The sequence below is a fragment of the Mustelus asterias genome, unplaced genomic scaffold (genome assembly GCF_964213995.1).
Source record: "Mustelus asterias unplaced genomic scaffold, sMusAst1.hap1.1 HAP1_SCAFFOLD_47, whole genome shotgun sequence".
In the NCBI taxonomy this organism is placed as follows: domain Eukaryota; kingdom Metazoa; phylum Chordata; class Chondrichthyes; order Carcharhiniformes; family Triakidae; genus Mustelus; species Mustelus asterias.
Window position 1 is genome coordinate 1,082,072 of NW_027590122.1, and position 24,696 is coordinate 1,106,767.

General features: G+C 44.5%; 2 protein-coding genes across 2 annotated transcripts in view; both read right to left on the reverse strand.

Moving 5' to 3' along the window:
• The window catches only part of LOC144483173 (uncharacterized), a 950,558-nt gene that overhangs the window by 200,210 nt on the left and 725,652 nt on the right, over window positions 1-24,696 (reverse strand).
• LOC144483174 (T cell receptor alpha chain MC.7.G5-like) overlaps window positions 1-24,696 on the reverse strand; it is a 60,507-nt gene that overhangs the window by 2,835 nt on the left and 32,976 nt on the right. The window contains 2 exon segments of the mRNA XM_078201969.1: window positions 2,203-2,514; window positions 22,148-22,196. Coding sequence (XP_078058095.1) covers window positions 2,203-2,514; window positions 22,148-22,196 — 361 coding nt within the window.

Genomic DNA, 24,696 nt, shown 5'->3' on the forward strand with positions numbered 1-24,696 from the left:
AGGTCAGCATTTATTGCCAATCCCTAATTGCCCCCTTCAGAAGATGGTTGTGAGTCTCCTGCTTGAACCTCTGCAGTCTGTCAGGGGTACGTACACACACAGTGCTGTTAGGGAAGAAGTTCCACCATTTTGACTCTGCGACAGTGAAGGAACTGCCGAAACATTTCCAAGTCAGGATGCTGAGTGACATGGAGGGTAACGTCCAGATGATGGTGTTCCCAGGTATCTGCTGCCCTTGTCCTCCGAGATGATAACGGTCGTGAGTTTGGAAGATTCAGCGGAAGGAGACTTGGAGAGTTACTGCTGTGTATCTTGTGGATGGCACACACTGCTGCCATTGTGCTTCGGTGGTGGAAGAAGTGGATGTTTGTGAATAGAGTACTTAATGCTTGAGCCGCACAGTGGCACAGTGGTTAGTACTGCTGCACCGCCACCCCCCCCCCCCCCCAACGCCCCGCCACTCCCCTCCGCCCCCCCCCCCCCCCCGCCACTCCCCCCCGCCCACAGTGTCAGGGACCTGTGTTCGATTCCCAGCTTGGGTGACTGTCTGTGCAGAGTCTGCACGTTTTCCTCGTGTCAGCGTGGGTTTGATCCGGGCGCTCCGGTTTCCTCCCACAGTCCGAAAGACGTGCTGATTAGATGCATTGGCCATGCTAAATTCTCCCTCAGTGTACCCGAACAGGCACAGAGTGTGGCGACTATGGGATTGTCACAATAAATTCATTGCAGTTTTAATGTAAGCCGACTTGTGACACTCATAAACACACTGTTAATCAAGCGGAGCTGCTTTGTCCTGGGTCGTGTCAAATGTCTGAGTGTTATTGGAGCTGCATTCATCGAGGCAAGTGGCGAATACACTACCACAGTCATGATTATGTCTTGTGGATGGGGCAGAGAATTTGGGGGATGAGGAGATACGTTACTCACCACAGGATTCCCAATCTCCGACATTCTCTTGCAGCTACAGCACTTATATGGATAGTCCAGTTCAGTTTCTGAGCAACGTTAACCCTCAGGATGTTGATAGTGGGGGTTGACCTGATAGAAGTCTACAGGATTATGAGAGGCATGGACAGAGTGGATAGTTAGAAGCTTTTTCCCAGGGTGGAAGAGTCAATTACTCGGGGGCATAGATTTAAGGTGCGAGGGGCAAGGTTTAAAGGAGACGTACGAGGCAGAGTTTTTACACAGAAGGTGGTGCGTGCCTGGAACTCGCTGCCGGGGGAGGTAGTGGAAGGAGATATGATAGTGAGTTTTAAGGGACATCTGGACAAATACATGAATAAGATGGGAATAGAGCGATATGGTCCCCGGAAGGGAAAGGGGTTTTAGTTAAGTCGGGCAGCATCGTCGGTGCAGGCTTGGAGGGCCGAAGGGCCTGTTCCTGTGCTGTAATTTTCTTTGTTCTTTGTTTCAGTCATGGTAATGCCATTAAATGTCAAGAGCCGGTTGTTAGCTTCTTTCCTGTTGGAGTTGGTCATTGCCTGGAACATGTGTGGCGCAAATGTTACTTGCAGCTTGTCAGTCAAAGCCTCGGTATTGTCCAGCTATTGGTGCATTTGTAATGCACTACTTCAAGATCTGAGGTGTCATGAATGGTGCTGAAAATTGTTCAGTCATCAGCGAACATCCCAACTTCTGACCTTACAATGGATTGAAGGTGATTGATGAAGCAACTGAAGCTGGTTAGGCCTGAGACACTGAGGAACTCCTGCAGTGAAGTCCCCAGACTAGGATAATTGACCGTCAATCATTAGTCAGCTAATCTTTCAAAAAGACTACACTTTGAGTGACGATGACACCGAGAGTCCTTAGGTCGTTAAGAGGATGGATAATATTTAGTGCAAGTTCTTCCTGTCATAAAACATTCTGAGAGGAGGCAGTGGCGCAGTGGCATTGTCACTGGACTGGTAATCCAACGACCCAGAATGCTGACCTGGGGATGGCAGCTGCGAAATTTGAACATTTTTTTAAAAATTGGAATTAAAAGTTTCATGATGACCCTGAAACCATTGTCGATTATCATTAAAACTCATCTGGTTCACTAACTTCCTTCAGCGAACGAAATCTGCCGTCCTTACATGGTCTGGCCGGCAAGTGACTCTTAAATGTCTTCTGCTGAAGGGCAATTTAGGATGGGCAATAAATGTTGGCCAAGCCAACGACACCCACATCACGTGAACGAAAATAAAATAAACTTACCAATTTCAACTGTGGGCGGGATGTTTACTGAGTAATTTCGATTATCGTGAAATGCCTTGCACGTGATGTTTGGCGATTTCTCGGATTGGCGGAAAGAGAGAAAACCCGAGCTCCTGTAATTCCCGCTCTCCAATAGGACACTGGATCTTGTCACATTGACCTCCTGGCCGGATCCCGTGTACAGGGAGAGCTGGATTGCGTTGGGCGAGAAGTCCGAGGCCAAGCATACTGCAGCTGTGTCGATGCCGGTGGCTCCCCGTGGCACTGGCGGGTAAAAGACGCTCAATTTAGGCTCCACCGGGCCTTTCGCCTCTGAAAATTTAATAAATAAAAGGAAATGATCAGAATCCAACAGAGGGAACTCCTCCAACCTGCTGAGCCATTCGATTAGACCCGCATTTTTTCTATCTCTTAACCCTATGTGAGTTTCTCCATGAATTTACCGAATGCTGAGACTGGATAATTAGGGCGTTTTCGCTTGGCACAGAGAAGGCTGAGGAGTGACGCCTCTCTTTCTCTCTCCCTCTCTCTCTCTCTCTCTCACACACACACACACACATTCACACGCACACATGCCCAGGCATATAAGCAGATAGACGGACATGCATAGACACATATGCACACAAACGCACACACACATACACACACACGCGCGCGCACACATATACATACACACACACACAAACGGATGAACATAGAAACATAGATGAGTACAGCACAGAACAGGCCCTTCGGCCCGCGATGTTGTGCCGAGCTTTATCTGAAACCAAGATCAAGCTATCCCACTCCCTATCATCCTGGTGTGCTCCATGTGCCTATCCAATAACCGCTTAAATGTTCCTAAAGTGTCTGACTCCACGATCACTGCAGGCAGACCATTCCACACCCCAACCACTCTCTGCGTAAAGAACCTACCTCTGATATCCTTCCTATATCTCCCACCACGAACCCTATAGTTATGCCCCCTTGTAATAGCTCCATCCACCCGAGGAAATAGTCTTTGAACGTTCACTCTATCAATCCCCTTCATCATTTTATAAACCTCTATTAAGTCTCCCCTCAGCCTCCTCCGCTCCAGAGAGAACAGCCCTAGCTCCCTCAACCTTTCCTCATAAGACCTACCCTCCAAACCAGGTAGCATCCTGGTAAATCTCCTCTGCACTCTTTCCAGCGCTTCCACATCCTTCTTATAGCGAGGTGACCAGAACTGCACACAATATTCCAAATGTGGTCTCACCAAGGTCCTGTACAGTTGCAGCATAACCCCACGGCTCTTAAACTCCACACACTATAGGCCTTCTTCACAGCTCTATCCACTTGAGTGGCAACCTTTAGAGATCTGTGGATATGGACCCCAAGATCTCTCTGTTCCTCCACAGTCTTCAGAACCGTACCTTTGACCCCGTAATCCACATTTAAATTAGTCCTACCAAAATGAATCACCTCACATTTATCAGGTGAGATCCTAAATGAATATTTCTCATCAGTCTTTACTGTTGAGAAAAGCATGGTTGTTAGGGAACTTGGGGAAATAAATAGTGATGTCTTAAGGAGTGTACATATAACAGAGAAAGAGGTGCTGGAAGTCTTAAAGCGCATTGAGGTAGATAAATCCCCGGGAACTGATGAAGTGTATCCCAGGATATTGTGGGAGGCTAGGGAGGAATTTGCGGGTTCCCGAGCAGAGATATTTAAATCATTGTTAGTCATAGGTGAGGTGCCTGAAGATTGGAGGGTGGCAAATGTTGTGCCTTTGTTTAAAAAGGGCTGCAGGGAAAAGCCTGGGAACTACAGGCCAGTGAGTCTCACATCTGTGGTGGGTAAGTTGTTGGAACGTATTTTGAGAGACAGGATCTACAGGCATTTAGAAATGCAAGGACTGATTAGGGACAGCCAGCATGGCTTTGTGAGTTTGAGTTTTTGAAGGGATAGCCAAGAAGGTAGTTGATGTTGTCGACATGGAATTTAGCAAGGTCTTTGTCAAGTTTCCACATGGTAGGTTGTTTGTAAGGTTAAATCTCACGGGATCCAGGGTGAGGAAGCCAAATGGATACAAAATTGGCTTAATCACAGAAGCCAGAGGTTGGTTGTAGACGTTGTTTTTCAAACTGGAGGCCTGTGACCAGCGGAGTGCCTCAGGGATCAGTGTTGGGTCCAATGTTATTTGTCATCTATATTAATGATTTGGATGAAAATATAGGAGGCATGGTTGGTAAGTTTGCAGGTGACACCAAGATTTGTGGCATAGTGGACAGTGCGGAAGGTTATTTCGGATTGCAATGGGATCTCGATCAATTGGGCCAGTGGGCTGACGAGTGGCAGACAGAGTTTAATTTAGACAAATGCGAGATGAGGCATTTTGGTAGATTGAACCAGGGCAGGACTTACTCAGTTAATGGTTGGGCGTTGGGGAGACTTACAGAACAAAGAGATCTAGGGGTACACGTTCATAGCTCCTTGAAAGTGGAGTCACAGGTGGACAGAATGGTGAAGACGGCATTCAGCAGGCTTGGTTTCACTGGTCAGAACATTGAATATCGGAGTTGGGACGTCTTGTTGAAGTTGTACAAGACATTGTTAAGGCCACACTTTGAATACTGTGTACAGTTCTGATCACCCTATTATAGAAATGATATGATTAAACTAGAAAGAGTGCAGAAAAGATTTTCTGGGATGCTACTGGGACTTGATGGTTTGAGTTAGAAGGAGAGGCTGGATAGACTGGACTTTTTTCTCTGGAGCGTAGAAGGCTGAGGGGTGATCTCATAGAGGTCTATAAAATAATGAGGGGCATAGATCAGTTAGATAGTCAAAGGTAGGGGAATCTGAAACTAGAGGGCATAGGTTTAAGGTGAGAGGGAGAGATACAAAAGTGTCCACAGGGGCATTTTTTTTCGCACAGAGGGTGGTGAGTGTCTGGAAGAAGCTGCCAGAGGTAGTAGTAGAGGCAGGTACAATTTTGTCTTTTAAAAAGCATTTAGACAGTTACATGGTACGATAGGTTTAGAGGGATTTGGGCCAAATGCAGGCATTTGGGGCTAGCTTCGGGCTTAAGAAAATGGCGCCATGAAAAAGTTGGGCCAAAGGGCCTGTTTCCAAGTTGTAAACCTCTATGATTCTACGACACTATGACACACACATGCATCTGGAAGCATGCATACCCCCCCCCCCGCCCCTCCACCCCCTCCCCTCCACACACACACACACACACTGAGACATTGAGAGACACACACACCCAGCACCACACACAAACACGAGAGTCTGGATTTGGGGACCAAATAAAATATTTCCAATCTTGCTGATGAGCACAGCTAATGGTGAGGAGGATGCAAGGGGGACTTGAAGGGAATTGGGACAGGCTGAGTCAATGGGCAAGAACATGGCAGATGGAATAAAACTGAATATGTGTGAAGTTATCCACTCTGGCGGAAAAAAAACATCAGAAAGGCAGAGTATTTCCTAAACAGTGCGAGATTGGACAGAGTTGTTGCCAGAGAGAGCTGGATGTCCTTGTTCATGGGTCAGTAAAAATTAGCATGTAGGCACAGCAAGACATGTGGAAGGCAAATGCTCCATATTTGTGCAATCAAATAGGAGCGCGAGAGCGCGAGTGAGCGTGTGTGTGTGTGTGTGTGTGTGTACCATGATCTGTTTGAAAGTTGGAGCATTATTTTTGGCCAAATGGCCTACTCCTGCTCTTATGTCCCTTTGAGACTGAAATACTTTTGCACGTCGCAGACACTCACACAGGCAAGCATGGACGTACGGGCACACAGGCGTACACACACAAACATACACACACACGCACAGATCGAGAGACAATCAGACTGAGAGACAGACATGCCCAGAAACAAACACAGAGACTGGAACACACCCAGAAACTTGATGTGGAGACCAAATAAAATAGTTCAAACCTTGCTGATGGCACAGACATAATGGAGAGGAGGATGCAATGGGGGCTTCAAGGAGATTTGGACAGGCTGAGTGAATGCGCAAAGACATGGCAGATGGGATAAAAAGTAACTAAGTATGAAGTTATCCACTATGGTTGGGGGAAATAAAACAGAAATACAGAATATTACCTGCATGATGCGAGGTTGAAAAGAGTTGACTTCTCGAGAGACCTGTTCATGAAAAGCTAGCATTCAGGTACAGCAAACAATGAGGAAGGCAAATGCTACGCTTGTGTGTCACAAAATATTAATGTGAGTGTGCGTGTGTTTGTGTGTTTCTGTGTGTGCTTTTGTATGGGTGGGTGCGTGTGTGAATGTGTGTGAATGTGCCATGATCAGTTTGAATGTTCGATCAGTATTGATGGGCCAAATACCTGCTCCTATGTTGATTCGAGACTTGAATACATACACACGCCGCAGACAGTCACACAGGCAGGTATGGACATACAGGCGTACAAACAAACTCACGCACAAACACACACGCGCACACGCACGCACGCACAAATACACACACACAGATATATCTATACAGAATGATATGCAGTATAGTTGTATTTATTAAGACAATATGATAGAATGTGATAGAATGCTTAATATGCTAGTTTGCAAATGACACAATATGCAGCATTGTAAGCAGCATAGCTGGAAGCATCAAATTGCAAAGAAATATTAATATTTTGTGAATGGATAAAACTAATGGATGTTTTCATTGCAGGGAAATGTAAGTTAACGCACCTTAGAATTAAAAATCAATGAACCATGTTGGTTATAAATGTCCATATGCTAAGACTAAGGATTGATCAACAAATGTCTTTATTCAAAGTCTTTAGACAGGTGAAGAACACAGAATGCATAAACACTGAGAGACCGAAAATATATTCGGAGCTTAATATTCATGTTTGAATGTGAAGATCTGAGATCAGGATTGAAATAAAGAAGAGTCCGCAATCAGAACCGGCAACATTTTTGTTCTGGTTTTCACAAAATTAAAATTCAGCATTTAAAAATTCCTTGAACAGAGCAGGAGGAGAAGAAATTTTACTCTGTAAGCTGTATGTATGTTCAGAGTACCCGATTAACAGTGTAGATGATGTTTAACTCTAAAACGCTGGAATTTAGTTAAGGAGTGACTTAATCATTCCCAAACGGAGAGGGTTGATAAACAGGAACATTTGCTGCTGGTTGGGGAGTCCAAGATTTAAGCAAATTAGATTTTAGACGATGTTTAATGTTTAAGACTTTCAGGAGCGAAATCAGGAAATATTTTTCAACTTAATACCTCACTTTCCTCCATTAAGACATTTTCTAAATCCAATCCTTCTTTGACGAAATCTAATATTGTGTGCAGTTTTGGTCTCCTTTCGAAGAAAAAAATAAACTTGCAATAGAAAGAATGCAGAAAAAGTACACCAGACTGATTTTTAGGATGGCAGGATTGTCGTTTTCGGAGAGGCGACTGCATCTGTATTCACTTGGAGTTTAGAACATGAGAGGCGATGTCATTGAAATATACAGAATTTTAGCAGGGATGAGCAGACTGGATGCAGGGATGTTGTTTCCTTTGACGGGGTGGGGTCTAGAAAAAGGGATCAAAGTTTCAGTGTTCAGGGTTGGACATTTAAGTCTGAGATGAGGAAACATTTCTTCACTCAGAGGCTGGTGAAACTAATTCTCGACCACAGAAGTTTGTGGATGCGAAATCAGTGAATATATTTTAAAAGGAAATATATTACTGTACTCTAAAGGTGTCAAGAATTATGAGGTGAGGGATAGTATGGTGTTGAGTTACAGTTTCAGCCACGGTCGTGTCGAATGGCAGAGCAGGGTCTAAGTGTCGAATGGCCTACCCGTGCTCCTATTTTCTATCTTTCTCTATATTATATATGTCCATGAAGGAAAGTGCTGGATGATGGCACTGAATGTTAATTCTTTGATAAAGATCACAAGACGAAATTAATCACAGTGATATCTGACTCTGTAACAAACTTTTGATTGAAACTATCACTAAACATTCTTCATGCAACATTGTGGGATGGTTGCAGCGAAATGGCAATGTCATTAGATTAGCAGCACGGAGACCCAGACTAATTCCCCTGAAGAAATGGGTTCAATTCCCGCCCCAGCACTTGGAGTAATTTCAAATAAATTGATCGAAGTGTAGCATCCAGTAAAAACTCCGGCAACTATCGACGATTGCCGTTAAAAAAGCATTGTCGTTCATTGGTTGGTATCTTATCTTTGCAGCAAAAAGCTTTGAATATGATCTCGGACAAAGGGCTAATTCAGAATTCATGCTTTTTGGGGTAATATATTCGCATGGATAGAGGGTTGGCTAATCGATAGGATACAGAGAGTTGGGATTAGAAGAGCATTTTGAGGATGACAATCTGTTACAAGTGGAGTGCCTCAGCGATTAATGCTCGGGTCACAATTATTTACAATATACATAATGACTTGGATGTGGAAAGTGAATTTACTATTGCCAAGTTTGCGAATGAAAAAGGACTTCTGCCATGGGTTGTAAATGCCCATTTCGATCAACAATGTCCTTTGGAGAAGGAAATATGTTTTGGATCCAAGAAGCAATGTCGTGGAACCTGAAATTGCCCAGTGGGCAATTAGGATTTGATTTGATTTGATTTGATTTAATGCCCACATCAAAGAAATAAAAATAAAATTATGATTTTTTGAGTCCAATGTGACACTACTGGAGCTACAAAGACTGGACACTGCAATTTTAGGACGAGCTGAGCTGGATATTCAGCTGCGCAAATTCATTATATCAGTGTAATGTTCTCAATTGCCTTCCCACATGATGCTGCCTCCCTGTCCATCATAGAGCTGGTAATGACATTAAATAAGCTTATCCTTACTGGTCACATGCTGAACCCAGTAAGTGAACAGACTGCTGAGTGTGGGTGTCTCACTGCAGTGATTAGTAAATGTGCAGGAACAATTTTCAAGACAGAAACTTCGCATTGCAGCAGCTGAGCCATATTTACCTCATGGAGGACAGAATAAAGACATTTAATTTGCACTTTTTCGGGAGCGCGTATACAAATTTCACACAAAGTCAAGCCAAGGATGCTCACATGTTTTTCGTGTGAGATTAAATGTCACTGATTTGCAAAGATTACAGGACGATATGGGCGAGCTGGTCAGACAGGTAGAACAGTAGCAAACGGAATTTAAACCTGAAAAGTGTGAGGTGGTGCATTTTGCGAGGGGTCACAAGGCAAGGGAATACACAATGAACTGTAGGACGCGAGAAAGTGCAGAGGACCAGAGGGACCTGGTCCTCTGGTCCTCTGCAAGTCCAAAGATTATTGATGCCATAGCATATAAGGCTGCAACCAAGTCTTGAGAAATGCGATGGAATAGATAGGGGTTTAATGGCTGGAGCAGGCACAATGGGTCGCAGGGCCTCCTCCTGTTCTGTAAAACACAATGACGATGACTCCACTGTTCCCGAAGCAAAAGCGATGCGCCTAATGGTCTCCTCCATCGTTGTAGGAGTCTAATAATTTGCTGTTGTGAGAGGACATTTTAATTTTTCACTCCACCCCTCTCGCCCCCTGCTCTTCCCAATCAACTCAACAGCAGCTATTACAGGACAAAGATTCTTTACAGGTGTATTTGAATCGGACATTACTTTTTAAAACTATAACCAGACACAAAATGCAGAAAATAGTTTCACTTACTGGGTTCTACAGTGAGTTTGGTTCCACTGCCAAAGATAAGCATAGTTGCATAGTTTGCACAGTGATACCAGATGGTACAAAATCGACATAACCCACATGAAGAGCAATGTAAGGATTATTTTTCATGCTAAGGTTTTTAAGATTCGACTTGCTTCCACAGCCAGTTCATTATTACCAAGAAACAAATGCAAAATAATATCCGAGGAAGGATGTTCTTGCTATAGGGGGAGTGCAGCGAAGGTTCACTGGACAGCTTCTGGAGTGGCAATACTGACGTATGAGGGGAGATTGAGTCGGTTAGGATTTTATTGTCTGGGGTTCAGAAGAAGGGAGGCAGGAGGAGAAGATCTCATTAAAACCCATAGTGCAGGATTAGACAGGGTAGATTCAGGATGGCGGCAGGTTCCAGAACCAGGCTTCATAGTCTAAGGGTATGGGACTAACATGAGGAGAATTTCTTTTTCACCAAGAGAATGAAAAGCCTGTGTAATTCACAATTACAAAGGTTTAAACAGAACAATGATGCTTACCCATCTCCCCTCTTTCTTTTGGGTCAACTCTCTGGATGGAATCTTCCTATCCCGTTGACAGGACACAAATCAGCTTCTCAGTTCAACATCATATTACTGAGGCAGTTCCAGCTCCTATCCCATGTATCTCTAATGCCTGGCTAAGCTGAGCTGGATCAAAACTGACGCAAAACCGTGCAGTCTCTTCGCCTGCATGCCACATATTATATTGGCACTCTGCCCAGCTTGACTCGACTACTTACAACAGACAACTAGATAACAGAGGAGATGTGGAACGAAAGAAAAAAACACACTGACTTCACACTCACTTGGTATAACGGTCACCTGGGTGCCGCTGCCGAACGTTAATTTACTGTAGCACAGTAACAATTGCTCAGACAGTTAAGAAACCTTCTCTTGAGATAGGTGTTTCAGATTTCAGATAATTTGCGGCAAAGACAAATCTGGAACAGCCACTAATTCGCTGCAGGTATCAGACATTGCATATCTTCCCCCTCCCCACCATCAGAGACTAAATGGGCCGAATAGCCTCCTTGGATGCTCTAAGATTCTATTAACGTGAAGAATTTCTGAGCCAAGATAGTCACTGGTCAAATGTAGCCCTCCACGCCCTTCCCCAGCAACAAATATATTTTGCCTCTGAACCTAGGTTAGGAAACATATGAACAAGGGGAGGCTCTTCAGCCCTCAGTGCCTGCTCTGCCAATCTCCGAAATGGCTTAACTGGTCGGCCAATGAGAGAGTTGCAGCATGGCCTTGCCAGCGACGCCTCAACCTCTGGCAGAAAATAAATACAGTTCAACGGATAGTATTTCATTTATTAGCTAAGCTTTCTCTTCTTGCAAATGCAGCCTGACCTGCTGGGGTTTTTCCCAGCATTATCTGTTCCTATTGTCATAGTCCTGTTAGATTTCAAAGAGGTAAACAGACATGTTGAGTATGAAAGTTGCGTTTACGTTTAGTTGAATCAGCTGTTACTCAGGCTCATTTTCCAAAAGGGAGATATTTTTCATTAATTTGTGGGACATGGGTATCGTTGGCTGGCCAGCATTTATTGCCCATCCCCAATTGCCCTTGGAAGGCAATTGAGAGTTAACCAAATTGCACATGTAGGCCAGATCAGATAAGGACGGAAGATTTTCTTCTCTAAAGGACATTACTGAACTAGATAGGTGTTTCCGACAATCGACAATGGTTTTCATCGTCAACAGTAGATTCTTAATTCCAGATTTTTGAATTTAAATTCCACCATCTGCCGTGGCAGAATTCGAACGTGGGTCCCCAGAACATCAGTTAAATTGCTGGATTAATAATCTAGCGATATTGCCACTAGGCCATCACCTCCCCCCAGTTTCACTTCCCCCCCAGGAATTTAACACAATGGTGGGAAACGATATTAGCTCTGATAATGTGTATGGGTAGAGTTGGGAGATACCAAGGGGCAGAAAACATCAGATGGGTGTCATATATAGACGCCGAAACTGCAGTGGTGATGTTGGAAATGGCATTAAACACGAAATTAAAGATGCATGTGATGAGTGAATATCGGTGATCATGGGTGATTTTAATCTGCACATTGATTGAGCAAATCAAATTAGCCACAATGCCATAGAGGAGGAATTCCTGAGTGGATACGGGATGGCTTCCTTCGCCAATATGTGAAGGAACCAACGAGGGAGCAGGCCATCTTAGACTGGGTATTGTGGAGTGAGAAGGGAATAATTGCCAATCTAGTTGTGCGAGGCACCTTGGGGATGAGCGACCATAACATGAGAGAATGTTTTATCAAGATGGAGAGTGAAGTAGTTGATTCGGAGACGACAGTGCTGAATCTTAATAAACGAGACAATGAATATATGAGGCGTGATTTGGCCTTCATAGATTGGGGAGACTTACTTAAAGGGATGACAATGGATAGGCAACGGCAAACATTCAAAAAACGCATGGGGGAACTGCAGCAATTATTTATCACTATCTGGCACAAAAGCAAAATGGGTAAGAGGGCCAATCCAGGCTTACAAAGGAAATTAGAGATAGTATTCGATCCAAGGAAGAAGCATACAGATTGGCCAAAACCAATAATAGGTCTGAGGATTGGGAGCAGTTTAGAATTCAGCAAAGAAGTACGAATGGATTGATTAACAAGAGGAAAATACAGCCTGAAATTAAGCTTGCAGGGAACATAAAGGCTGATACTAAGAGTTTCAAAATGTAGAACCCTACAGACAGAGACAGGGGAATGTATATTAGAGGACGAAGAAATGGCTGACTAGCTGAAATACATACTTTAGTTCTGTCTTCACAAATGAGGACACAAATCAAATACCAGAAATGTTGGAGAATGCAAGATTGAGTGAGAGGGAAGAACTGAGGGAGATCAACATCAGTAGAGAAATGTTGCTGGGAACATTGATGGAATTGAAGGCGGATAAATCCGCAGGGCCTGATAATCTACATCCCAGAGTACTAAAGGAAGTGGCTCTAGAAATAATGGATGCATTGGTGGTCAGCTTACAGGATTCTATAGACTCTGGAATAGTCCCTGCAGATTGGAGGGTAGCTAATGTCACTCCAATATTCAAAAAGAGTGGCAGAGTGAAAACAGGGAATCATAGACCAATAAGCCTAATAAGAACATAAGAACATAAGAACTAGGAGCAGGAGTAGGCCATCTGGCCCCTCGAGCTCGTTCCTCCATTCAATAAGATCATGGCTGATCTTTTCATGGACTGAGCTCCACTTACCCGCCCACTCACCCTTCATTCTTTACTGTTGAAAAATGTATCAATCCTTGCCTTAAAAACATTCATTGAGGTAGCCTCAACTGCTTCACTGGGCAGGGAATTCCACACATTCCCAACCCTTTGTGTGAAGAAGTTCCTCCTCAATTCAGTCTTAAATTTGCTTCACCTTATTTTGAGGCTATGCCCCCTAGTTCTAGTTTCACCCACCAATGGAAACAACTTCCCTGCTTCTATCTTATCTCTTCCCTTCATAATCTTATATGCTTCTATAATATCCTCCCTCATTCTTCTGAATTCCAGTGAGTATAGCCCCAGTCTACTCAATCTCTCGTCATAAGCCAACCCTCTCAACTCCGAAACCAACCTAGTGAATTTCCTCTGCACCCCCTCCAGTGCCAGTATATTCTTTCTCAGGTAAGGAGACCAAAACTGTAGACAGTACTCTAGCTGTGGCCTCGCCAGCACCTTATACGCTGCAACATAATTTCGCCATTTTTAAACTCCATCCCTCTAGCACTGAAGGACAAATTTCCATTTGCCTTCTCAATTACCTGCTGCACCTGTAACCCAACTCCTTGAGATTCCTGCACAAGGACACCCAGGTCCCTCTGCACAACAACATGCTGCAATGTTTTACCATTTAAATAATAGTCCATTTTGCTGTTATTCCTACCAAAATGGATGACTTTACACTTACCAACATTGTACTCCATCTGCCAGACACTCGCCCACTCACTCAGATTATCTATATCCCTTTGCAGACTTTCAGCATCCTCTGCACACTTTGCTCTTCCACCCATCTTAGTGTCATCTTCGAATTTTGACACACTACACTTGGTCCTCAACTCCAAATCATTGATGTAAATCGTAAACAATTGCGGTCCCAACACTGATCCCTGAGGCACACCACTAGTCACTGATCGCCAACCAGAAAAACACCCATTTACGCCCACTCTTTGCCTTCTGTTAGTTAACCAATCCTCTATCCATCCTAATACATTACCCGTAACACTGTGCACCTTTATCTTTTGTAGCAGTCTTTCGTGCGGCACCTTGTCAAATGCCTTTTGGAAATCCAGATACACCACATCCACAGGTTTCCCGTTGTCCACTGCACATGCAATGTTCTCAAAGAATTCCACCAAATTAGTCAAACATGACCTGCTCTTCATGAACCCATGGTGCGTCTTACCAATGGGACAATCCATATCCAGAGGTCTCGCTATTTCTTCCTTGATGATAGATTCAAGCATTTTCCCTACTACAGAAGTTAAGCTAACCGGCCTATAGTTACCTGCCTTTTGTCTACCTCCTTTTTAAAACAGTGGCGACACATTTGCTGTTTTTCAATCTGCGGGAACCACCCCAGAGTCCAGCGAATTTTGGTAAATTATCACTAGTGCATTTGCTATTTCTCCTGCCACCTCTTTTAGTACCCTGGGATGCATTCTACCAGGATCCGGAGACTTGTCTACTTTTAGCCCCATTAACTTGCCCATCACTACCTCTTTCGTGATAATGATAGTTTCTCGGTTCTCACCGGCCATAGCCTTCCTGTCATCAATTTTTGGCATGTTGTTTGTGTCTTCTAATATCGGTACTGGGGAAAATTCTCGAATCCGTTATCAAGTACTTATAGCGGAGTATTTTGAAAGCTGTGGCAGGATCATACAGATTCAGCACGGATTTATGAAGGGGAAATCATGCTTGACAAATCTGTTGGAATTCTTTGAAGATGTAACGAGTAGGGTTGACAAGGGGGAGCCAGTCGATGTGGTATATTTGGACTTTAAGAAATCGTTTGACAAAGTCCCGCATAAGAGATTATCGGGCATATTTAAAGTGCATGGAATTGGGGAACTGTATTTAGATGGACAGAAAATTGGTTGGCAGAGAGGAAATAAAGAGTAGGAATTAATTTGCCATTTTCAACGAGTGTGTAACGAGTGTGAGCCAGTTGATGTGGTATATTTGGACGTTCAGCAATCGTTTGACAAAGTCCCGCACAAGAGATTGTTCTTCAAGATTAAAGTGCATGGGATTGAGGGAAGTGTATTGAGAAGGACAGAAAACTGGTTGGCAGAAAGGAAACAAGGAGTAGGAATTATTAGTTCATTTTCAAATTGGCAGGCTGTAACTCGTGGAGTGCCACAGGGATCGGTGCTGGGGCCCCAGCTATTCATAATATGTATTAATGATTTGGACGAGGGAGCAAAATGTAACATCTCAAAATTTACAGATGATACCAAGTTGGGTGGGAGGGTGAACTGTGACGAGGCTGCAGAGACCCTTCAGCCTGATCTGGACAGGTTGTGCAAGTGGGCAAAACAATGGCAGATGCAGTATAATTTAGATAAATGTTAGTCATTTTGGAAGCAAAAACAAGAAGGCAGATTGCTACCTAAATGGCTGTGAATTGGGAGAGGAGAATACATCGGGACCGAGGTGTCCTTGTTCAACAGACGCTGAAGGTAAGCATGCAGGTGCAGCAGGCAGTAACGATGGCAAATGGTATGTTGGCCTTCATTGCGAGAGGTTTTGAGTACAGGAGCAGGGATGTGTTGTTGCAATTATACAAGGACTTGGTAAGGCCGCACCTGGAATATTGTGTGCAGTTTTGATCTCCTTTTCTGAGGAAGGATGTTCTTGCTCCCGAGGAATTGCAGCGAAGCTTTACCAGGCTGATCCCGGGGATAGCGCGGCTGATGTATGGGGAGAGATTGACTAGGTTAGGATTGTTTTCGCTGGAGTTCAGACGAATGAGGGGGGATCTCATAGAGACTTCCAAAGCTCTAACAGGACTTGACAGGTAGATGCAGGGAGGATGTTCCCGATGGTGGGAGTCCAGAACCAGGGGTCATAGTCTGAGGATTTGGGATAGACCATTTCGGACGGTAGTGAGGAGACATTTCTTCATCCAAAGAGTGGTGAGCCTGTGGAATTCATTACCACAAGAAGTAGTAGATGCCTAAACATTGAATGTATTCGAAAGGTGGCAAGATATTGCACTTGGGGCGAATGGGATCAAAGATTTTGGGGAGGAAGCAGGATTAAGCTACTGAGTTGGACGATCAGCCATGATCGTAATGAATGGCGGAGCAGGCTCGAAGGGCCGAATGGCCTCCTCCTGCTACGATCTTCCATGTTTCTATGTTTCTATGAGGCACCCATCAATGCATGTCATATTGTTGAGGCCCAAAGATTGGTCTGTCACCTACAGCATGTCTAAATAAGCATTGAGACCTGAGTTAGCTGTCTCCCTATCTTTTTGAAGCTCATCTTACAGACAAAATGCCTTCACTTATGTTCCATGTGATACTTTGGATCGTTGCTGACTTGCTATTTGTCAGACACCATAAAGCGAAAAAATAATCTGCATGAAACAAAATGAATGTAACTTCCAATCGTACTCACTTGGCACAACAGTCAACTGGGTGCCGCTGCCAAATGTGAGCTTCACGGTATCGTCATAATGCACAGTGCAAAGGGCACAGACATAAACCTTCCATTGGAGTGAAGATGCAGATGTCATTTAATACATGATAAAGCATACTCACTAATTCGGGGGCAGGGCAATATACAAAGTTCACATTGGGAAGAGCCCTTGAGATCCTTGAATGAAACTTCAACCATTAAAAATTCTAACCGGATCCAAACTTAAGATTTTAAATGTCTTATTGGGTCGGATAGTGAATGTGTTGCTCTCCCAAATATAAGTTTTAAAGTTCTGGTGCTAGCACATCTGCACACAATGCGACAAAAAATTAAACCGAACCAGATGAGCCGAAATATAAGACTTATTCATATTTTATTTCTCCTGACTTTGAGTTTTGAGTTCAATTTCAGATTCTGCTGACATCAATAGCCAGGGCAGGTGAGATCTTGACAGAAAAATATTTCCCCATCCACCAATTTAAATGCAATTCCTTCTTCTAGCCTGTTAGCTCCATATGACATATACTTCTATCCACTTTACAAATGTGAATTTTATTCGCAGTAAATAATGTTCAAATTTTCTGCGTCCGCAGTGCTTCATCGTTACATTTTGCGAGGGTGCTTATTGGGTTCCACAGTGACTTTTGTTCCAGTGCCAAGGATCAGCCTGTCATCAGTGGGGGTGACACTGTCGTTGCAGATGCTAAACATATCTGTTACTCTCGTGGGAACAGTAATGCCAGAAGTCTTTATTGTCTTGCTTGGTGTTTTGACTATAGATTCGGATTCAAGTTGCAGGAGGAAAATGCAACTGCACCTCTCCCCGAAACCATCTCCCAACTAACTCCAATTATATTTGATTTTCTCTATTTCACAAAAGTACAACACATAGTTAGAAGTTTAACGTTCCTTCCATGCAGGATTTCATTAACTTCGCTGTATTCTCCTGTCATGTTAGTCCTCCCAAAATGTGTTATCTCACACTTTTCAGAGTTAAATTTCAATTTTCCACTGCTCTGCCCATTTGACCATTGCTCTGCCCATTTTCCCTCCGTATCATACTATAATGTAAGGCTTTCCTCCTCTCCATTTACCACACCACCACTTTTTCTGTCGTCTGCGAATTTACTGATTATATCCCCTGGATTTCTGTCTCTCTACTTAGCTACCTAATGATATGTTGATCAATTTCACAATTTATTATTACATGAAATTAATTAATTATTTTCGCTCTTTGTTACCATTTGCCAGACACGGGTTTAGCAGAAAAGTCCATCGATGGATAAAGACAAATCAGCTGGCACTTAGTTGGCACAACAGTCAATTGGATTCCGCTGCCAAAAGTGAGTTTCTAACTACCGTCATGGTAATAAGCACCGTGACACATTGCCAGCAGAAAGCGACCAATGCATAAGGTCATTCAGTTTCTGGCTAATACACACAGCAAGGAAACTGGAAGATTAACTAGTTGCCTTGAAAGCTGCTATGGTGTGCGAAGAGTTCATCTTAAAATTTATTTACGCCAAAAGAGGAACAATGGATCTTATACGATTCTATAACACAAAGGACATACAAAGAACAAAGAACAGTACAGCACAGGAAACAGGCCCTTCGGCCCTCCAAGCCTGTGCCGCTCCTTGGTCCAACTAGACCAATCGTTTGTATCCCTCCATTCCCAGGCTGCTCATGTGACTATCCAGGTAAGTCTTAAACGATGTCAGCGTGCTTGCCTCCACCACCCTACTTGGCAGCGCATTCCAGGCCCCCACCACCGTCTGTGTAAAAAGCATCCCTCTAATATCTGAGTTATACTTCGCCCCTCTCACCTTGAGCCCGTGACCCCTCGTGAACGTCACTTCTGATCTGGGAAAAAGCTTCCCACCGTTCACCCTATCTATCCCCTTCATAATCTTGTACACCTCTATTAGATCTCCCCTCATTCTCCGTCTTTCCAGGGAGAACAACCCCAGTTTACCCAATCTCTCCTCATAGCTAAGACCCTCCATACCAGGCAACATCCTGGTAAACCTTCTCTGCACTCTCTCTAACGCCTCCACGTCCTTCTGGTAGTGTGGCGACCAGAACTGGACGCAGTACTCCAAATGTGGCCTAACCAGCGTTCTATACAGCTGCATCATCAGACTCCAGCTTTTATACTCTATACCTCGTCCAATAAAGGCAAGCATACCATATGCCTTCTTCACCACCTTCTCCACCTGTGTTGCCACCTTCAAGGATTTGTGGACTTGCACATCTAGGTCCCTCTGTGTTTCTATACTCCTGATGACTCTGCCATTTATTGTCTATCTCCACCCTACATTATTCCTTCCAAAATGCATCACTTCGCATTTATCCGGATTAAACTCCATCTGCCACCTCTCCGCCCAATTTTCCAGCCTATCTATATCCTGCTGTATTGCACGACAATGCTCTTCGCTATCCGCAAGTCCAGCCATCTTTGTGTCATCCGCAAACTTGCTGATTACACCAGTTACACCTTCTTCCAAATCCTTTATATATATCACAAATAGCAGAGGTCCCAGTACAGAGCCCTGCGGAACACCACTGGTCACAGACCTCCAGCCGGAAAAAGACCCTTCGACCACTACCCTCTGTCTCCTATGGCCAAGCCAGTTCTCCACCCATCTAGCCACTTCTCCTTGTATCCCATGAGCCTTAACCTTCTTAACCAACCTGCCATGTGGGACTTTGTCAAATGCCTTACTGAAATCCATATGGACGACATCCACGGCCCTTCCTTCATCAACCGTTTTTGTCACTTCCTCAAAAAACTCCACCAAATTTGTAAGGCACGACCTCCCTCTTACAAAACCATGCTGTCTGTCACTAATGAGATTGTTCCGTTCTAAATGTACATACATCCTGTCTCTAAGAATCCTCTCTAACAACTTCCCTACCACGGACGTCAAGCTCACCAACCTATAATTTCCTGGGTTATCCCTGCTACCCTTCTTAAACAACGGGACCACATTCGCTATCCTCCAATCCTCAGGGACCTCACCCGTGTCCAAAGAAGCGACAAAGATTTCCGTCAGAGGCCCAGCAATTTCATCTCTTGTCTCCCTGAGCAGTCGCGGATAGATGCCATCAGGCCCTGGGGCTTTGTTAGTTTTAATGTTCCGTAAAAAATCTAACACTTCCTCTCTTGTAATGGAGATTTTCTCTTGCGGGTCAACACCTCCCTCCGAGACACTCCCAGTTAACACGCCCCTCTTCTTCGTGAATACCGATGCAAAGTATTCATTTAGGATCTCCCCTATTCCCATGTGTTCTAAGCACAATTCCCCTCCTTTGTCCCTGAGATGACCGATTTTCTCCCTGACAACTCTTTTGTTCCTAACGTATGAATAGAATGCCTTAGGATTCTCCTTAATCCTGCCTGCCAAGAACATCTCGTGACTTCTAATTCCCTTACTGCACCCAATGGTGCACAAAGGCAGAATTGATCTGTTTTCAGAGCGAGTTATTTCTGGAGCAGGTCACTATACTGTTGCCAGGGGCTTAGAGATCGAGGAAGCCACGCTCCATATCAAACGTGGCTGAGCAGGTATCTCTCCCACTCTTACCACCAGTGCCTCACCTTCCTTGGCCATCAAGTACATTGATTCGGACTCGAACCCGGCTTTTCTGGCTCAGGGGCAGGGACTTTCACACATACGGCACAGGACCTCTCCACGTTATTAATGGCCATTATATTACCTCTCATCCCCAAAAGTAGATACCGATTGAAACAAAAAACATGATTTGGTGATATATATTCGAAGTGTAATTTTCAATTGTCCCCCTACTGTAAATAGGTCATGGTGGAAAATAGTTGAGGACTTACTGGGCTCCACAGTGAGTTTTGTCCCTTCGCCAAAGACAAGCTTCACAATTCCACCATAGCACAGTGGTAACAACTACTACAAAATATCGACCCAGCCACATGAACCCAGGTCTAGCTTACATTCACTTTGAGTTATTATTACTCTTTTTAATTAGCTTCCCTCCCGAACCAAATATAACCATTTCCTCCCTGTCCACCCCCCTCCCCGCCCCCTCCCCCTCCACCCCCCCCCTCCCCCCCCCGCACACACACAGACTTCGTTCCCACTGTTTTTTTAAACATATTTTAAAGAGCACAATATTTGGACAAGAAATTGACGGAGGGCGGCAAAGTGGCACAATGGTTAGCACTGCTGCCTCACAGCCAGGGACCCGGATTCAATTCCGGCCTCGGGTCACTCTCTGTGTGGAGTCTGCATGTTCTCCCCGTGTCTACGTGGGTTTCCTCCGGGTGCTCCGGTTTCCTCCTACAGTCCAAAGATATGCGGGTTAGGTTGATTGACCAAGCTAAATTGACCGTAGTGTCAGGGGATTAGCAAGGTAAATATGTGGAGTTATGGGGATAGCGCATGTGTGGGATTGTGGTCGGTGCAGACTCGATGGGCTGAATGGCCTCCTTCTGCACTGTCGGATTCTCTGATTCGCTTTTTCCATCTCCCCGATACTTCTCCCTGAGCAGAAGGAGGCCATTCGGCTCACCCATCATTCAATGAGATCACGACTGATCTGATGTGATAATCCTCAACTCCAGTGTCCTCATAACCCTCGATTTCCTTGCGGATTAAAAATCTGTCTATCCCAGCATTGAAAATGCTTAACGACAGCCTATACATCCCTCTGTGGTAACGAAGTCCACAGATTCGGTACCGTCTGAAGGACGAAATTCTTCATCATCTCTCTCTTTAAATCGGCAACCCCTTATTCTGGGATTTAGCCTCTGGTCCTAGACTCTCCCACAAGGGAATAGAATAGAAGTCTACAGTATATCAAAGGCCCTTCGGCCCATCGTGTCTGCCCCGGCCAAAGATAAACCAGCTGACTTTTCTAATCCCATTTCCAGCACTTGGTCCATTGCCGTGTATGATATGGCATCAAAAGCGCATAACCAAACACTCCTTAAATGTTGTGAGGGTCTCTGTCACCACCACCCTTTCAGACAGTGAGTTCCAGATTTCTGTCACCCTGAGGACGAAAAGGTTCTCGTCACATTCCCTCTAAATCGCCTATCCCTGCCTTAAATCAATGCATCCCCCCCCCCACCCCCACCAAAAGAACACTGCTCATTGATCCCTCTAAAATGGGGATACGTGTCTTCCTGTCTACGCTATCTCTGCCCCTCGTTAGGCTGAAGCGACTTTTACAGTGCTGTCTATCTCTATGACTCTATGACTCTATCGGGGCGTGCCTCTTCTAACTATCTATCAATGTGTCATTTAATTGCATTACGCACAAACATTTCATTAACACATCTCCTTGCTCGCTACCCAAGTGGGTTTTTATGATTAAAGGCCAATTAAATGTTTTAAGGAAACAGTCGTGAATTGTGGAATCAAAAAAGATTTCATCTGCTCCATCTCAATGTCCATTGAAGCTGCTCTTTGGATTCCCAATGAGAGCTCCTCACCCGGTCTATACAACAAGTGATAATTGAAATAACACAGCGACTGTATGTCTCAATGAAGTGACAGGGAGAAAATAATATGTTGAGTGATCATTATCCAGGATTAGTTACTTACTGGGTTCCACAATCAGCCTGGTTCCATTGCCGAAGATGAGCTTTGCAGTCTCTCCATACGTTACACACCCGTTGATTCCATAACAAGATCCATTGTGGTGCTGGGAGGGTGCTATTGAGAGAGCTTGGTGTTCTCCTGTGGGCTGTGAGGTTATTGCACGGGCGTTAAGGGAGATTCAACTACTGTGGTCCCACGATATCCCCACAGTGATACATGCCAGCACAAAAACTCTTCAGCAGCTGTTGCTGCTACTGTTGTCGCATGTATCATTTCAGCTGCGACAGCAGAATGTCGCTGATTGATGCAACTATCAATTCTACTCCCATGAAGCAACGCACCCGATTAAAACCGTCCATGTGATTTCACATGAGCACTGGCTAAACATATTTGGCACAACGCACCTGTAGGGGTTAGATAACCAGCAGGATGTTCTGCGGTTGGGGTAATTTTTCAGGAAAATTTTTAAAGGAACGGAGGTAAGGAAGCTGAGGTGGAAAAGTGGGCGGGGATGAGGGAGGGGGGGATTGGGGGAGGGGTGGGGGGGGGGGCCGGCAGGCGGGGCGGTGAGGAATTAACCTAGAGAATTCCCCAGCTCAGGAACAAGGCAATTGAAGGCATAGTTGCGGATTGAGGGGCGAAAAGAATTAGGGGCACTTTCAAAAGGCAAAAACTATAGAAACAACAGATTGAAAAAGAACACAGGTTGGAGACGATTCCAGAGACGGTGAGAAGGGCATCCATCGAAGGATTTGATGAGAAGTAGGTGAATCGGTTTTGGTTTTATTTATTATCTCAAGGGGTGAGGACTTCGCTCACATCCCTAATTGCCCTGAATTGAATGGATTGTTTAAAGTTTATTAATTAGTGCAACAGCTGGGCTTACATTGACACTGCAGTGAAGTTACTGTGACAATCCCCTCGTCGCCACACCCTGGCACCTGTTCGGGTACACTGAGGGACAATTTAGCATGGTCAATGCACCTAACCAGCACATGTTTCGGACTGTAGGAGGAAACCGGAGAGTTGTTAGATCATTCCAGATGGCAAGCCTTGCTGTGCATCTGGAGTCAGACCAAGTAAGCTTGGTTCTATGTTATCCAGCCTCAAAACCTTGACTCCATTTTCTCTTCACAGATGCTGTCAGTCCTGCTGGGATTTTCCAGAATTTTCTGTTTTTGCTTCGAGTCTAGAGAACCCTTCGTCAGAGCTAGCGAAAGGTCATCTAGACTCGAAACGTGTGCACTATTCGCTCCCCACAGATGCTGTCAGAGCTGTGAGATTTTCTAGCATTTTCTGTTTGTGTTGAGGAAGTTCTGCAATGTCACTCATCAATGTTTAGACGAGGTATCAAACAGCCTGCCTTGTCTGTTGGGCGTTTAATGTCCCATGGCTGATTTGAAAGGGGAGCTGTCGAGTTAGTCAAAGAGTCATAAACTTCTCCAGACCTTCGGCCCGTCTTGTCTGTGCTAGCCATCAAACATGTATCCATTCCAATCACATCTTCCAGCTCTTGGTCCATAACCTTGTAAATAAGGCGTGTCAGGTGGTCATCTAAATGCTTCTTTCATAGCTGAAAAATCCTGGGGGAATCCATTGACCAGAAACCTTTAAGAGCCAACCATATTGCTGTGTTTCTGGAGTCACATTTAGGCTCATTTCCTTCCCTAAAAGGGCATTAGTAAACAAGATGGGTTTTGACAACAATCGACAATGGTCTCAATGGTTTTTTTATTTACTTCAAATTTCATCATCTGCCTTGTTCGGATTTGAACTTGGGTACCCGCCCGACTTAGTAACCTGGGTCCCTGAGTCGCTAATCTAGTGTCAATACCAGTGGGCTATCAACTGCCCATATCCCAGTATTGAAAACCCACAACCATCAATGAGCGGACACATGTTGTTAGGTCAGGATGAGATCAGACATGGAGAAGAAGTCCAAAGTGATGTTCTTCCTATAAACCTTCTGTTCTACCAGGATGGAAGATTCCATCACTCAACCCCTTTTCGACATGTTTCCACCTCCCTGCAATTGACACATAATATTTACAATGTTGACATTGTAAATACTGAACGTACTCCCCTTTGAAAATCACTAACGAACCGGCTCCCCCACTCTAACTAAATGGCTCCTGAACAACCAGAAACGAGTGCAAATCATTTAAATCTGCGTGATTTTGACACCTGCCTTCCTGCCAATGCAATTATCTCTCCTTGGGTATTCCATATAAATACGAATTTGGATGGCGAATATTCTGTGTCAGCTCAGTTTCTCCAGACTCCACACATAATTGCAGGATGTTATCCTTACAGAGCTTTGCTCTGAAGGGTGAGACATGGATGGGTGTTGGCTGCTTCCTGAGTGATGACTTTCGTTGAGAATGGAATATATTCAAGGTGTTCATTATTCTCGACACGAGTCTGTGTCCTCAGCCCCTTACTTTACTCCTCATACACCTAAGATTCTGTGGCCAAATTCCCCTCAAGCTCGATTTGCAACTTTGCTGAGACGCCACTGTAGTAGGGCGGATCTCAGACAATGATTAGACAGA